The sequence below is a fragment of the Panthera tigris genome, chromosome E2, assembly GCF_018350195.1.
Source record: "Panthera tigris isolate Pti1 chromosome E2, P.tigris_Pti1_mat1.1, whole genome shotgun sequence".
NCBI lineage: Eukaryota > Metazoa > Chordata > Mammalia > Carnivora > Felidae > Panthera > Panthera tigris.
Window position 1 is genome coordinate 3,381,370 of NC_056674.1, and position 17,893 is coordinate 3,399,262.

The 17,893-nt window shown below is 43.6% G+C and overlaps 1 protein-coding gene across 1 annotated transcript in view; it reads right to left on the reverse strand.

Annotated features, from left to right (window-relative positions):
* Nucleotides 1-106: 106 nt before the first annotated feature.
* The window catches only part of NLRP2 (NLR family pyrin domain containing 2), a 31,408-nt gene continuing 13,621 nt past the window's right edge, over nt 107-17,893 (reverse strand). Inside the window, exons 5-11 of the mRNA XM_042969994.1 lie at nt 16,605-16,775; nt 14,409-14,573; nt 12,524-12,694; nt 12,011-12,181; nt 9,924-10,094; nt 3,549-3,719; nt 107-473 (exon numbers count right to left, since the gene is read on the reverse strand). Coding sequence (XP_042825928.1) covers nt 335-473; nt 3,549-3,719; nt 9,924-10,094; nt 12,011-12,181; nt 12,524-12,694; nt 14,409-14,573; nt 16,605-16,775 — 1,159 coding nt within the window. The 3' untranslated portion in view covers nt 107-334. The remainder of the gene's footprint in view (nt 474-3,548; nt 3,720-9,923; nt 10,095-12,010; nt 12,182-12,523; nt 12,695-14,408; nt 14,574-16,604; nt 16,776-17,893) is intronic.

The following is a 17,893-nucleotide window of genomic DNA, read 5'->3' on the forward strand; positions in this document are numbered from 1 at the left end:
GGGATCACAAACATTTCTGTCCCCTTTCCCTGCTGGGTTAGGTTCTCCCCAAATTAAGTATCTTGTGTCTAAGTTTGGTCAGAACCCATTAATAAACATAACCTCCTTCATGAATGCTTTCACCTTTATTTCTCTTGATAGACTCGAGGTATAGACATTCCACCCAAAACAGGGCTAAGTCACTTGTGTGTGCTTTATGGAAGCCAAAGGCACCCCCCCAAGGCTAAAAGAACATCTGGCCCCATACCTAACATCACTGAGAGGGCTCAGAGGAAGTTCCCCCATCACCTTGACAACCTCAGACTTTACTGGAGAACCAAGAACTCCAGGGGATTCAGAAAATGAAGTCATGTGAAGAAGGTCGGTTATTGTTTGGATCTTGCTTATCACTCTCAATGGTCAGTTGTGGGTCACTTTCTTGGACTTCTTTCAGCAGCTTCTGGATTCGAGGATCAGATTCATCTATCCTCAACCTGGAGGTGCAGCGGGAGTGAAAAGAAGGTTTCTTGTTGCTTCAAGGAGGCTAATTCCAAATGCCCAAGAGCCTGCAAGTGTCATGCTTTACAAGAGAGGCAGTCTTTATTGATTATTCTGTGCCGCAAAGTAGGGATCCATATTGATTTGATAGGGAACAAGAGATAATTCCAGGCTAACACCGTAATGGTTTTAAGATGACTGCATGATCTCAGACGATTCTCATATTATTCTTGGAGAGACAGAACTAAATCACAGACATTTCCATCAACTCCAACACCTACCTACTCCACAGTTCATGTTGGCAACTTCTATTTGGTGGACCCAGGACGAGACATACACACTTGAACCAAGTCAGTCAGACCAGACTTGTGGCAACTTCTATTTGGTGGACCCAGGACGAGACATACACACTTGAACCAAGTCAGTCAGACCAGACTTGTGTCTCCTTTGACATGACATTAGCTGATCACCACCTTTATTTGACCTGTGATAATAGCAGCCTCATTTGTAGGATTTACCTTTCGGTAACCAGATTCATTCACGGGCATGGGGAATGGGGTGGGGAAAAGGGAATAATTAAAGCAAAAATATGTATAAAAGTAAGAGACTGAAGATATTAGCTGCCATGTTTCTTGTTGGCATTGTAGTCCTGGTTTTCTTAGTGTGTGTGTGTGTGTGTGTGTGTGTGTGTGTGTATACAGGACTACAATGCCAACAAGAAACATATATGTATTTTAAGTAATCTCTATACCCAATGTGGGGCTTGCGCTCATATCCCAAGATCAAGAGTCATATGCTCTACTGACTGAGCCAGGCAGAAACCCTTGGTTTTGCTGGCTTATTAACCAACTTTTTTGTTTTGCTGTTTAAGGGTCACAACACAATCACACAACAAGGCTTCAGTTTTATGTTCTGGAGATCTAACGTACAGCTTGGTGACAGTAATACTGTATTGGGTACCTGAAATTTGCTATGATAGTAGATCTTAGGTGTTCTCACCACACACACACACACACACACACACACACTCAGGTAAAACTCTATGAGGTGATGGATGTGTTAATCAGCTTGATGATGGTGATGATTTCACAATGTTTTTGTATATCAAAATCACAATCAATATAACTTTGGCTAAAGTAAGGGCCAAAATGTCCATCGATGGTGAATGGATAAAAAAGATGTGGTGTATGTATGTGTGTGTGTGTGTGTGTATATACATATACACACATACATATATAGGTATACATATATATATATACATATATACACATATATACATACATATATACATACACACACACACAATGGAGTATTAGTAATCAAAAAGAATGAAATCGTGCCATTTGCAACTATGTGGATGGAACCAGAGGGTATCATGCTAAGTGAAATTAGTCAGTCAGAGAAAGACAAATATCATATGACTTCACTCGTATGAGAACTTTAAGATACAAAACAGATGAACATAGGGGAAGGGAAGCAAAAATAATATAAAAACAGGGAGGGGGACAAAACATAAGAGACTCTTAAAAACGGAGAACAAACAAAGGGTTACTGGAAGGATTGCGGAAGTGGGGGTGGGCTAAATAAGTAAGGGGCGTTAAGGAATTTACTCCTGAAATCATTGTTGCACTATATGGTAACTAACTTCGACATAAATTAAAAAAAATAAATTAAAAAAAATATTTTCAACATGACCCTCCAAGGTCAAATGTAGTTGTGTCTACTCGTGAGTGTAGGAGGTTGGTCATGGTCTGCAGTTGAAGGACAGAAAAAGTTCCCACAGTCGACATGTGTCTGGTCAAAAGTGTTGAAGGAATCAGAAACAGGGCGTGAGCCACAGCGGAATATATAAAGGTGTTGCTCTAAGAATGAGGTGTGATGACAGGGCCTCTTTGTCTCTAAGCCAAAGAAAAGGATTCCAGTTAGGTTAAAAGAGCATCTCAGAAGGATACGAGGTAGCTGATAAAGTCAAAGAACCAAAAGCCAAGTTCTGAACACGGGGTCTCTGTGCCTGTCTAGGGTCTGTCACTGAACAAGAAGCCCCCATCTTGAATTGCTCCCCTTGAGATTCACAGACTCAGGAGAGCACGTCTGACTGGGTGGTCTCAAGAAACAGCTCAATGTCTTTGTGGGGGGCTTTACACTTCGATTAGAACTCACTGATACATAAAATGGGAGCTAGCTTGCCAGAAAGGGGCTAAAAACAGAAACAAACTTCAGACTCTACACGTTGCTTCTTTCGACTAGCAAGCGACCTGAGAGTCACATTAAGTAAATATTTCATCAGTTTCTCCTACATAATTATCATTTCGAGCCATCAGCTGTCTATGTTGCATCTGAGAATTTAAAGTTCCGCACGTCTGGGGGTGCCTGAGTGGCTCTGTCAGTTGAGCGTCTGACTTGGGCTCAGGTCATGATCTCACAGTTCGTGGGTTCCAGCCCCATGTCGGGCTCTGTGCTGACAGCTCAGAGCCTGGAGCCTGCTTTGGAACCTGTGTCTCCTTCTCTCTCTCTGCCCCTCCCCTGCTTGCACTCTGTCTCTCTCTCTCTCAAAAATAAACTAAAAGAAAAAATTAAAGTTCCCACGCACCTAAGAATAAAGAGTTGTAGGGTTCTTTGTTGCCATGGGAGCAAGTGAACAGCACAACTCAGGGACAGCTTGCTTCGACGACCAACAGAAGACAGAAACTCATTTCATTCAATGGCGGACTCACAGCAGAGAATGTGCTCCTAAGGCGGACCCACTGCCAGACCTCTGTAACCAACACAAACTCAAGAAACCACACGAGAGTCTGATCTTCCTCACTCAACAACAGACGGCCACCATGACTCTCCCTCACTTAGAGGAGCCCCCAGAGCCAGCTTCCCGGCATCAGACTGAGTTTGAGTCTCACCTTTGACTCATCTTACTCTCCAAAGCAACAGAAGGGGCCGACGGGAGAGTTATCTGGCGACTAAACATCACTGGATAAAAGATGAACGTTAGTGACTCACACGTCCCTGTGGTTTGCGCATCCCCCTGCACACCTGCTATCCCGGAGGAAACACCCTAAGGAGCAGAAGGATCATACCTGAGTGTCCGGAGGGAGGAATTCTGAAGTTTCAAGGTATTACACAGCATCTTCACTCCGCTATATCCCAAGGAATTCTGGCCTAGGTCCAGACTGATCAGGCTCCGGTTGTTGCCAAGGGCAGATGCGAGAATCTCACAGCTGAAAGGGGTGATGGCACATCCCCACAACCTGCAGGGGAGACACAAAAATTAGTTCATTCATTCAAGCAGTGTTTACGGAAACCATCCTCCGTGCCAGGCACACTCTTGAGTGTTGGGGATCCAACAGGAAACTACAGAAATCTCTTCCCTCTGAGCTCATACTAATAGGAAACAGATGTATGTAGTGTGCCATATCTGATAAGGGTTATAAAGGGTAAAGGGAGAAGCTGGGGAGGGCACTCACTACAATGGCTGAAGAGAACAAACCTTAGAGAGATCTGGAGTGGGGGCTCCCCAAGCAGAGAAATAGCTGTGCAAAGGCTCTGAGGTCATGTATCATTATCATGTAAAACAATACCAAAGCAGCCAGATTCAACAGCAAATCAAGAGAGTGAATCAGGCAGGGTTGTAAGAGATGAAGCCACAGATAACAGGGAGCCATCTCACATAGGGCCCTTAGGCCATTGTAAACTTCAGATTTTACTTGGAGTGAGATGGGGAGCCACTGGGGCTTTTGAGAAGAAGCATGATGGGAGTTACATCTTACAAGTTATTCTTAGTGCTTGGTTGAAAAACTAGTGGCACTGAGAGGGCAGAATACAGACTAGGTTGAAGGCTAGACAACAACCCACACGTTATAAGTATGTGTGTGGGGTATGAGAACAGATTCTAGATATCTGGAAGAGGGTAGCAGGATTAAAACAATGTTTACTTATTTTGAGAGAGAGAGAGAGAGAGAGAGAGAAGAGAAGAGAAGAGGAGAGGAGAGGAGAGGAGAGGAGAGGAGAGGAGAGGAGAGGAGAGGGGAGGGGAGGGGAGGGGAGGGGAGGGGAGGGGAGGGGAGGGGAGGGGAGGGGAGGGGAGGGGAGGGGAGGAGTTGGGGTGGATAGAGAGAGAATCCCAAGCAGGCTCTGTACTGCCAGCACAGAGCCCAATCCAGGGCTTGATCTCCTGAACTGCAAGATCGTGACCTGAGCCGAAATCAAGAATCAGATGCTTAATGACTGAGCCACTCAGGGACCCCAGGTAGCAAGATTTTAAAAAGGCTTGGATTTGACATGTCTCTGGAGGCAAGGGAAATAAAAGCAAAAATGAACTACTGGGACCTCATCAAGATAAAAAGCTTATGCACAGCAAAGGAAACAATCAACAAAACTAAAGGGCAACCGACAGAATGGGAGAAGAAATTCTCAAATGACATATCTGATAAAGGGTTAGTATCCAAAATCTGTAAGGAACTTACCAAACTCAACACCCAAAAAACAATCCAGTGAAGAAATAGGCAGAAGACATGGGATACTTTTCCAAAGAAGACATCCAGATGGCCAACAGACACATGAGAAGATGCTCAACATTATTCATCACCAGGGAAATACAAATCGAAACCACAATGAGATACCACCTCACACCTGTCAGAGTGGTTAAAATTAACAACTCAGGAAACAATAGATGGTGAGGATGTGGAGAAAGGGGAACCCTCTTGAACTGTTTGTGGGAATGCAAAATGGTGCAGTCACTCTGGAAAACAGTATGGAGGTTCCTCCAAAAATTAAAAATAGAACTACCCTGTGACCCAGCAATTGCACTATTAGGAATTTTTCCAAATGATACAAAAATGCTGATTTGAAAGGACACATGCACCCCAATGTTTATAGCAGCATTATCAACAATACTCAAAGTATGGAAAGAGCCCAAATGTCCATCGATGGATGAATGGATAAAGGCAATGTGGTATATACATAAATGGAGTATTACTTGGCAATCAAAAAGAATAAAATCTTGCCATTTGCAACAATGTGGATGGAATTGGAGGGTATTATGCTAAGTGAAGTAAGTCAGAGGAAGACAGATATCATATGTTTTCACTCATATGTGGAATTTGAGAAACACAACAGATGAACATAGGAGAAGGGAAGGGAAAGTAAGACAAAAACAGAGAGAGGCAAACCCTAAGAGACTCTTAGGAATAAACTGAGGGTTGCTGGTGTGGAGGTAGGTGGGGGATGGGGTAAACAGGCGATGGGCATTAAGGAGGGCACTTTTTGGGAAGGGCACTGGGTGTTATATGTAAGTGATGAATCATTGGGTTCTACTCCTGAAGCCAAGACTACACAGTGTGTTAACTAACTTGAACTTAAATAATAAAAAAGGCTTGGATTTGATATTTGAAAGAAAAAAAGGAATAAAGGATGATGTATGAAGGATCTCATTCCGAGCAAATAATATTATACAAAGATTCAATGTGTTTGTGCATACATGAACACACACATATGAGTTAAGGTCACGTATTTAAATTTACCCCAGGATTTGGGAGAGGCTATGAGTAATATCAAACATTTAGCATACTTCTTGGCACAGTAAATGCATATGTATTTCATTATCATAACCAACTTTCCTGATGGACATGACTTACTCCATTTCCTAAAATGTACAACCGAGATTATACCATCAGGAAGTTATGGCTGACTAGATACTTCCCTATGCCAGTAGAGCACATGGTTAGAAGAGCCCCCTCCCCATCACCGTCAACATCGTCACCTTCCTGCAAACAGGCACGTGCCATGAATCATAACAACCAGTGGTTTTCCACCTGAGATCTCTAGGATTTGTTCAGTTGGCATCCTTACCAGTGCAAACTGCAGTCATGCCGAGAGCTTTAACAATACCGTTGTCTGGGTTTTACTTGAGGAGATCCCGACTGGAGTGGTCTGAGGTACAGCCTGGGTGGGTGTTGGCATTCTCAAACCTGCAAGCATTTTTCTACTACTCAGTAGAGGCTGAACACCATGACTTATCGTCTTGTGCTGTAGAGGTCAGAAAACTGGTTACCATTTGGGGGTCCTTCACAGGTAGGGTTCCAGACCCCAGTGCATCTGAGTGAAGGTACCTCACTCATGTGGAATTGTGAGACAGAACTGAATTGAGGCCATTTATCTGCCGGTGGAGGCAACATGTCAAATCCCTACCTCTCTGGAGGCTGGGAGCTGGGGCACCGGTGACTGTCTCTCCATGCCTTAGGCATTGCATCCTCAAAATGCTTCACTGGTGTCCTTTGGATGGCTTACACTAGAGAGTATTCCTTTAACCACACTAGTGACTTTTCTTCCCCAGATTTACTGACGAATAATTGACGAATAAAAGTTGTATGTATTTAAGGTATACGATGTGATGATTTAATATACACTGTGAAATGATCAACAGTCGAGTTAATTACTACATCTGTCAGCTCTCACATAGTTGCTTTTTTTTTTTTTTGAGAACACTAGATTTGCTGAGAGTAGATCTTATTTCTTATTGTCAAAATATAGAAGTTTCTGGAGATTTTCTTTAATCCTTGTTGACATATAATTGACACAAAACATCGTGTAAGTTTAAGGTGTGCAATATGCTGATTTGGCACGTTAATATATTATAACATGATTACCACTGTAGTGTTAGCTGATACCCCCATCCTGACACACCATCTTCATTTCTTTTTTTGGGGAGAACATTTAAGATCTATTCTTTTTAAAAATTTTATTTTTATTTTGGAGAGAGAGAGAGAGAGCACACAAGCAGGGGAGGGGCAGGGGAGAGAGAGAGAAAGAGGGAAAGAGTGGGGGGGGGGGGAGAGAGAGAGAGAGAGAGAGAGAGAGAGAGAGAGAGAGAGAAGATAGAAAGGGGGAGGGGGAGAGAATATCTTATGCAGGCTCCATGCTCAGTGTTAGGCTGATTGGCTCAATCCCATGATCCTGGGATCATGACCTGAGCTGAAATCAAGAGCTGGACGCTCAACTAAATGAGCCACCCAGGCACCCCCTAAGATCTGTTCTTTTAAATGCCTGTTAACTATAGAGAACACACTGATGGTCACCAGAGAGGAGGTGGGTGGGGGGACAGAATAAATAAGGGATGGGATGAAGGAGGGCGCTTGTGTGGTGAACACCAGATGTTATATGGAATTATGGCATCACTATATTGTGCACCTGAAACTAGTATTACACTATGTTAACTATACTGGAATTAGAAAAAAATCTATGTTAGCAAATTTCAAGTATATTACACAGTATTATTAGCTATAATCTCCATGCTGTAACGTTAGATGTCTGAAACTTATTCGTTTTTTTTTTTTAATTTATTTATTTTGAGAGAGGGAGAGAGAGAATGAACAAAAGCAGGGGGAGGGGCAGAGAGAGAGAGGGAGAGAGAATCCCAAGCAGGCTCTGCACCATCAGTGTAGAGCCTGATGAGGGGCTTGAACTTCCCAACCGTGAGATCATGACCTGAGCAGAGATCCAGTCAGATGCTTAACTGACTGTGCCACCAGGTGTCCCGGAACTTCTTCATCTTCTGGCTGGAAGTCTGTATGCTTCCCTCAGCACCTCCCCATTTCCCCCACCCCTCAGCCCCACTCACCCTACTCAGTGATAGGTAACTATCACTCTACTTTTTGCTTCTATGAGCTCAGCTCTTTTAGATTCCACATATAAGTGATGTCTTTGTCTTATTTTACTTAGCCTACTAGCCTCGATTTTCATCTGTGTTATCTCAAGTGGCAGGATTTCCTCCTTTATCATGGCTAATATTCCATGGTGTATACATATCTCACTTCTTCTTTACCCAATCCTCTGTTGATGGACACTTACGTTGTTTCCCATCTTGACTATTGTGAATAATGCTTCCACAAACATGGAGGTGCAGATACCTTTTCAAGACCTCGTTTCCATTTCCTTTGGATATATATCCAGAAGTGGGATTCCATATGATACATCAATTTTTAGCTTTTTGAGGACTCTTCTTACTGTTTTCCATATGGCTGTACATTCCTACCAACGGTACAAAAACATTCCCTTTTCTCCACATCCTCACCAATATTTGTTACCTGTGTTCTTTTCGATGACAACCATCCTGAAAGGTATGAAGTGATATCTCATGTGGATTTGATTTCCATTTCCCTGATGATTAGTGCTGTTGAACAGTCTCTCACCTACCTGTTGGCCATTTGTCTGTCTGATTTGGAAAAAGTCTATTTAGGTTCCATTAAAAAAAATTGAGTTGTAGAAGATCCTTATCTATCTTGGATATTGATCCCTTATCAGATATGTGGTTTGTAAATATTTTTCTGTAGGTTGTCGTTCATTTTGTTGACTGTTTCCTTTGGTAGACACAAGATTTTTAGTTTGATGAAGCCCCACTTGTTTATTTTTGCTTTTGCTGCTGGTACTTTTTGGCATCATATATACAAAATCATTGCCAAGGCCAATGTCAAAGAGCTTTTGCCCTATGTTTTCTTCTAGGAATTTTACAGTTTTGTGTCCTAAGTCTTTAATCCATTTTGAGTTTATATTTTTTTTAATTTAAAAATTTTGGGGGGCACCTCGGTGGCTTAGTCAGTTAAGCGTCTGACTTTGGTTCAGGTCATGATCTCATGGTTAGTAAGCTCGAGCTCCATGTTGGGCTCTGGGCTGACAGCTGGGTCCTGTCTTGGATTCTGTGTCTCCCTCTCTCTCTGCCCCTCTCTCGGTTCCTCTCTCTCTCTCAAAAATAAACAAACATTAAAAAATTTATTTATTCATTTATTTTTGAGAGAGAGTCAGAGTGCGACTGGGGGAAGGGCAGAGAGAGGGTGACACAGAATCTGAAGCAGGCTCCAGGCTCTGAACTGTCAGCCCAATGCGGGGCTTGAACCCACGAACGGTGAGATCATGATGCTTAACTGACTGAGCCTCCCAGGCGCCCCATTTTGATTTAATTTTTGTGTATCGTGTATGGGTTCAATTTCATTCTTTTGCATGTGGATATCCAGGGTTTTTTTTCAACCCTCTTTACTGATGAAATCATGCCTTCCCCATTGAGTACCCGTGCCCTTGTCAAAGATCAGTTGACTGTATATATGGGAGGGGTATTTCTGGGCTGTCTATTCTGTCCTTTTGGTCTATGTATCTGTTTTTATGCCAATACCATACTGTTTTGATACCACAGTTTTGTAATATAGTTTGAAACCAGGAAGTGTGATGCCTCCAGCTTTGTGGTTCTTTGTGAGAACTGATTTGGCTATTTGGAGTCTTTTGTGGATGCCTACAAATTTGGGGATTTAAAAACAAAAGTTGTGAAAACTGCTATCTTACTTTTTTCTTTTTTTTAATAATTAGATTTGTTCCAATCTCTTACACTAGAGCTGGTGGTGGTGGTGGGGAATTGCTACACTATTTTAGTTCAGATACAGATTAAAATTCAAAAAAACATAACTTACCATAGACATTTGAGGTTACACATTGGCTTCTTCAAAGCCTCACACAGAAACTTCAGTCCAGTAATTCCTATGTGATTCAGCCCCAGATCCAAGTGCGTAAGGCTTGAATTTTGCTGGAGAAGTGTTGACAGATGATGGCAGCCATTGCTGCTTATGCTGCAGTACCAAAGCCTAGAAATCAATCACACGGAGAAAATGAACTCTGTGAGTCCTCCCTGGTGAGATGTACCAAAGCCAGGACTGTCGACCTCAAGCCATAGGTTGTACACAAGCTAGCGGACAACGAGACGTGGAAATGACATCACGGATGGAGTCACAATTACTACAAAAGTGATTACATAGGCTGCCCCCCCACCCCACCGCCACTCCAACACATGCAAAGGTGTCTACATCCTAATCCCCGGTCCCTGTGAATACGTCACATGTAAAGGAGACTCTGCAGGTGCCGTTGAGCTAAGGATGTGGAGATGGGGAGATTACCCAGGTGGGCCAATGTAATCACAAGGATCCTTATAAAAGAAGGAGCATGAGAGTCACAGCCAGGCGGGGGAGATGGGATAAGAGGGACAGAAGGACATTTGAAGACACTATGCTGCAAGCTTTGAACATGAAGGAAGGGGCCTTTAGGAACATGCAGGTGCCTTTAGAAGCTGGAAGAGGCCAGGAAATGGATCCTTCCCTGGAGACCTCAGAAGGAACACCACCTTGCAGACACCTTGATTTTAGCTCAGTGAAACTCATTTTGGACCTCTGGCCTCTAGAACGTTAAGACAACGAGTTTGTGTTGTTTTAAGCCTCTTCGTTTGTGACAATTCATTACAGAAACAATTAGAAAACAGTCATGTGATACATCCAGGGATGTGCAGTCATAGACAGCCTTTGAGAGGAACCAACATACACCTCTTAGGCTTGGAGATTTGTGAACTGATAGAAACTCCCAGGACTATGGAGTAACAGAGGAAGACCCCAGCAAGACAGACACATGAAATTAAGCTCTGACAACTTAGTAAAGTGGGGGCATGGCTCACAAAACAGAAACAGATGAGGTCCAGAAAGAAGATTTGACCTATATTTTCTAAGAGTCAAATAACTCCACCTACACCCAGTTGCAGATAGAACTTATGTTACATGTTATCAAAAACATTCATTTAAAAAACCCAAACACAGGCATGTGGGTGGCTCATTCGGTTAAGCATCCAACTTTGATTCAGGTCATGACCTCACGGTTTATGGGTTCGAGCCCTGCGTCAGGCTCTGTGCTGACAGCTCAGATTGTGGAGACTGCTTCAAATTCTGTGTCTCCCTCTTTCTCTTTGCCCCTCCCCCATGTGTGCTCTGTCTCTCAAAAATGAATAAACATTAAAAAATTTTTTTAAAGGTTAAAGAAAACCTCAAACAAACCTTGAAACCAGTGACATCCCCCAAATCCCTACAGATTATTGACACTGTATCTTGTATTTTTTCTTTTTTTAAAAAAATGTTTATTTTTGAAGGAGAGAGAGAGAGAGACGGAGTGTGAATGGGGGAGAGGCAGAGAGAGAGGGAGACACAGAATCCAAAGCAGGCTCCAGGCTCTGAGCTGTCAGCACAGAGCCCGACGCGGGGCTTGAACTCACGGACCGGGAGATCATGACCTGAGCCGAAGTCAGACGCTTAACTGACTGAGCCACCCAGGCGCCCCATATTGTTTTCTTTTTTTTTAAAAAAAAAAGTTTATTTTTGAAGGGAGAGAGAGAGACAGAGTGTGACTGGGGGAGAGGCAGAGAGAGAGGGAGACACAGAATCCGAAGCAGGCTCCAGGCTCTGAGATGTCAGCACAGAGCCCGATGCGGGGCTCAAATTCATGAACCATGAGGTCATGACCTGAGCTGCAGTCAGACGCTTAACCGACTGAGCCACCTAGGCTCAGTATTTTTTTTTTTTCTACTTGTATTTTTTTTTTTTTGTATTTTTTTCCTACTACTGCGTCTCATCAGATCTAACTGTCAGCATCATACTTGGGGTTATCAGAGGAATTAGTGAATGTTTGCATCTGTGTTGCTTGAATCCAGGATACACGAATGCATATACACGCAGTATAGACTTACACCAGCGTCTGTAGTTGACAGTCCGGGTAACTCAAGCCCTCGCACAGAAGTTTCACCCCTCCATTTCCGAGAGCGTTCTTTGCCAAGCACAGGTGTGTCAGACTCTGGTTGACGATCAAAGCAGAGGAGAGCTCCTTGCAACAGGCTTCTGTAAGGTGACAGTTTTCCAAACTGCCAAAGCGCCATACAAGCAGTAAGACGGTGAAGACATTTCCGAAGCCCGATTTTCTTGGCCATCCCCAAAGGCTCGGGGTCCCAGCTGTATACAGCTCTTGTTGGGAATCCACTTCCTCTCTCATCCTGCGGTTAATCCTCACAGCCATGAAGGACCAGGAGTGAGAGAAGAAAATGCACGAGCCACCCACCTGGGACCAGAAGCGGAAACCAGGTATCTACATCAGGGGGAAGTCCCATATGGGTCGCCCAGCAAATCCAGGTGTTACCAATGCTGTTCCCCATTGTGGCCCCAGACCCAGTGTGGAGATGCTCCACGGGAACGGAGGCGGCACTTACGACAGCCTCTGCAGGAAGCACCTGGGGTGTCTCAGAGTCTTGCACAGCAACCTGGCACTCTCATCTGTAAGCTCATTTGCTGTCAGGTTGAGGCATGTGAGGGACTGGTTGATCTCGAGGGAGGAGGAGAGATGGGCCCATTGCTGAGCAGAGGCAGAACAAGATACCAACCTGCAGGAGAAAGGGGAACAAGTCGTTCTTGAGAACCAAACCCTGGATAACGGTCTCTAGTCGTGCCCCTCATGCCACTCCATCATGTCACGTCCTGGACTTAATTGTGTGGAGCAGCCTCTAAGTGTGGTCCCCGGGCCAGCCGCATCATCATCACCTGGTAAGCAGTTAGAAATGCAAGTCCTCAGACGCTCTAGATGCAGAATCCACTGATTTCTGTTTTAGGGGGTCCTGAACCACCTGGAAGATTCCTGGGCCACATACCCAGAAGTTGCTTCAGAAGATCTGGGTGAGATCCAAGAATCTGGATTTTAACAAGTTCCTGGGCGATGAAGCTGCTGCTGGCCTGGAGACCACAAGTTGAGAACTATTTATTTGGAAATCCAATCAATCAAACATATCAGGCAACAAGTCGCCCATACCCTATTCCTGGAGAGAGAGATTCTTACCATGGATGAACGGAACTTCACTGGGGCATTATGTGTATTGTGGCCTTTGGAGCGGGGTTTCTTACAAAAAAAAAAAATCCCAGTTCTGCCATTTACAGTATATGAAACAGTGGCCAAGTTACTGAACTTCATCAAACCTCATTTCCATCTTTAAGTTGAAAATAAGTCCTACCCTCATGCTGAGTGTTGATTAAGGTTGATAATTCACAGGAAGTGCTAAGTGGACTGTATATCATATAGCTAAAACTTACTAAAATCCAACAAAAACACTTTTTCTCTTAGAGTGTGTATTCTCATAGACTCTCTATGGAGAATGGCTATAGAGATTCCTCCATAATAGAGGAATCAAATTTAACCAGGGCATTGGAACACAAAAGAGAATGTTTAATGGCTTCCAATAAAAGAAGCTAAATTTATAGGAGTCTCCTTCTTCCATTGTGGTATTCGTTTATTCCTTGAGAATAATGACCAAATTATTATGTGAATGACCAAAGTTAATGACCAAAATCTTCAAACGGCACAATTTCTTTTCCTGGTGAATCCTCACAGGAAAAAGAAAGGAAGGTCTTAGGGATGGTGAATAGTGACAGTGGCTACTATCAATAATGCAATGATGAATACTTGCACTTGGTTTCATTCATTCCTCAAATCCTCGTGAGATGTGCACTACTCCATCCTACCGATGGGGATAAGACCTACTTCAACAGCCCAAGGTCATACCGGTAGAGGCAAAACCATAATTTGAGACCAACAGATCAACTTAAATGTCTTGCTATTACTGCTCAAATGTGGTCAAGTGGGGATCAATGGAAACCAACGATGAGTGACGAAAATCATCGACAGAGCAATAATGTGGAGAACATCCCCAAACGGGAGATCTCTCAACCCAAGAAAGGGGAAATCTGATGCTCCCAAAGCATCCTTGCCTGGACAGAGGAATCTGGACAAAATCTGGCATTCTGAATCATGACATAAGAGAAACATAAACCATAAACAAATTCTCTCTGATAGAGGAGGATATCAAGTTTCTGAGTGTTTCTTTGGACTTGGGGATCTTATGGACAGTTACCCAGGCTGTTCAATGATCAATACAAGTGGAAACTAAACTCCCACCCCATTTTCTGTCCTGGGACATGTGCCCTGTGTAGTACTGTTTCTAAGCAGAAATAAGGGATTGTCCCCCACCCCTAATTTATACAGAATTGATACAGAAGCTTGATACAGCTCTGTTACATGCTGGGTTTTTCAGTGACGGTGAGATATACCTGAGGCATTGCAGATTACATTTGGGGTGTCTCAAGATATTACACAATATGGGAAGCATATCATCCTGGTCATTTCCTTGAAGGGTCAGATGGGTTAGTGTCTCGTGACCACCAAAGACAACGCAGAAATCCCGGTAAGCATCCGCTGGGGAAACATTTTTGAGGCTAGGGCAATGAGAACAGAGGTGAAATGTTGACTTTCTGTATACACAGAAACAAAGGGTGGCAACAGGTTTAAACACTAGAAATTACTGTTCCCGTTTTTTGCCTTCGTTGAGGTATTTATTGTCAAACTGTATACATGAAGGTGTATGAGTTCATGTTTTGATAGACACGTGCCTTGTGAAATCATCACCACCATCAAGCTCAATCAAGCTAGTTAACGTACCTATCACCTCACATAACCACCATTTCCATTTTTATTTTATTTTATTTTATTTTTTTGTGGTGAGAACCCTTGAGATCAAGCCAAGTCTCTGAGCACATTTCGTGTATCCGATGCAGTAGTAACTGTTGTCACAATAGTGTAAGGTTAGGTCTCCAGAACTCACTCACTCATTTTGCAGAAACTGGAGCTTTGGGCCGCTTGCCTAACATCTAATTTGAGAAGCCATCAGAAGCTTCCACTATTTTAGTCCTCTCAAACTTTTACAGAAGGGAAGCTGGTCACCAACAGACATTTCAGACAACAGCTCTTCTTCTACGGCTTGTTGAAAAAGATAAGGAAGGGGAGTAGTCCCTTTCCCCGAAGTGTTACCAACGGGCACATTTCAGGAGCACTACGTCCTGCTGAATATGGTGCATTCAGAATCAGGATCCCATGGAAGTGAGCAAGAACTTTTCTCTAGCCTGAGAAAGAAATCTATGAACGAAGACACCCGTAGCTGGAGAAGGTCTCACTGGTACCAACGCCCCTTTGCCGCCTCAGTCAGGTTTGCTCTCCTTCCCTAACCACCCCATGCAGCCCACCCACATGGGAGCTTGCAGGACGTTCCCTGCACAGAAGCCTCAGGTCGAGACGAGCCTCATGTCCAGGGAGACTCGGAAGTGCTCCCTCAGGTGGACAGGTGCACACTCTGTTCCAAGAACAAGTGTTTAAGTTCTGTGATGAGCCCCACCCTTTCTTTCCAACTTCGTTCAACTACACAGATTTTTGGATCGTATTCAGATCGACATACACCCAGCCCAAGCGAATTTTAACTTTACACAGCCCAGCTCTCAGACCAGTCTCAGCATCATCTCCAACAGCGTTCCCCATCAGGGGTGATTCTGTAAACTCTGTGGGAACACCTGGAAATGTGTGGACAGGTTTTAGGTTGTCACAACGGGGCGTGTGTGGGTGCCACTGGCATCTGGAAGGCAGAGGCCGGGGCTGCTGCTAAAAATCCTACGATGCACAGGACAGCCCCCCTCCAGCCCAAAGTGTCAGTAGAGGTTGAGAAATCCTGCTCTATGTGTAGCCCTGTGGTCGTCTTAATGGGATTAAAACCTCCCCCAGGATCTGGATGTTCCTTGTGGGGTTTTGTGGACATTCAAGCCATATTTCACTTTGTATTAAAATTATTTGATTAAAAAAAAAAAAAGCAGAACAGTGGTTGCCAGGAGCTGGGGAGAAGGGATCCCGGGGAATTATTGTTTAATGGGGTCAAAGTTTCAGTTTTACAATGTGAAGGGAGTTCTGGAGATGGATGGTGGTGATGGTGGTGGTGGTGGTTGCCAAATACACTTAAAAATGCATAACTTTACACTTAAAAAAATAATGGTGAGTTTTATGTTATATCACAATAAAAAAAAACTGGAAAAAATTACTTCATATGATTCAGTAGAATTCCTCGTGTTGAGTACCCACTTGGGACTCTGGGAAAGAAATTCAGGGGCGCCTGGGTGGCTCAGTCAGTTAAGTGTCTGACTTCGGCTCAGGTCATGATCTCACGGTTCGAGGGTTCGAGCCCCGCGTCGGGCTCTGTACTGATGGCTCAGAGCCTGGAGCCTGCTTCGGATTCTGTGTCTCCCTCTCGCTCTGTCCCTCCCTCACTCATGCTCTGTCTCCCTTTCTCAAGAATAAATAAAAAAAACATTAAAAAAATTTTAAAAAAAGATTAAAAAAAAGAAATTAAAATATTACTCCAATATTAAAAATGTAAGAAGCTTGGCTGTGCCATGGGGGTCTTAATCCAGGGGTTAGCTTCCACTTACGCCACTTTCTGAAGATTATGGGTAACAGAGGAGAGTTTTTCACAAAGAATCTTCACTGATGAGGTACTCAGGAAGGTCTGACTGATGTCTAGAAATACCAGATCCTTGTTGGAGTCGAATACGGAACAAAGGTCCATCCAGAAAGGAAGTACATATTCATCATTCTGGGACCTATTGGGAAGAGGCAAAGGAGTGAATTTACCGAATGTTGCTGGAGAGAAAACCAACAGTTCGCCATCATTGTGAAGACATTTAGGGTTGCTCTGGGCCTACATCCCTAATAAATAAGTGTAATTCTAAAAGTGAGATGATTCCATCAGTTAGCATCACTATCCAACAACCAATCGTGTCAACAGAGAAAGATAGATCACAACAGTCTAATAAGGTTGGAATAATCCAAAATTCTAAGTGGATCATTGATAAAGATTGAGAGTGAGGGGCTCCTGGGTGGCTCAGTCGATTAAGCATCCAACTTCAGCTCAGGTCAGGATCTCAGTCCGTGAGTTCTAGCCCCACATTGGGCTCTGTGCTGACAGCTCAGAGCCTGGAGCCTGCTTTGGATTCTGTCTCCCTCTCTCTCTGTTCCTCCCCTGCTCATGCTCTGTCTCTCTCAAAAGTAAATCAACATTAAAATAAAAATTAAAAAAAACATTGAGAGTGATATACATGTAAATAGAGGATATTTGAATGTCTGATGGTGGATCCATACACATGATATTCTCAGTCTGATTTACAATTCTATTTGTGACCTAAAAGGATATCCAGGGTGCCTGGGTGGATCAGTTGGTTAAGTGTCCGACTCTTGATTTCAGCTCAGGTCATGATCTCAAGGTCCTGAGACTGAATCCTGTGTTGGGCTCTGTGCTGGGCATGGAACCTGCTTGGGATTCTCTCTCCCTCCGCCCCTGCCCACGTGTGCTGTCACCTATGCACACATGTGCTCTCTCGCTCTCAAAAAAAAAAAAAAAAGTCCGTAAAAACTTGAGAAAATACAATCTTTTTTTTTTCAGTATATGAAATTTATTGTCAAATTGGTTTCCATACAACACCCAGTGCTCATCCCAAAAGGTGCCCTCCTCAATACCCATCCCCCACCCTCCCCTCCCTCCCACCCCCCATCAACCCTCAGTTTGTTCTCAGTTTTTAAGAGTCTCTTATGCTTTGGCTTCCTCCCACTCTAACCTCTTTTTTTTCCTTCCCCTCCCCCATGGGTTTCTGTTAAGTTTCTCAGGATCCACATAAGAGTGAAACCATATGGTATCTGTCTTTCTCTGTATGGCTTATTTCAC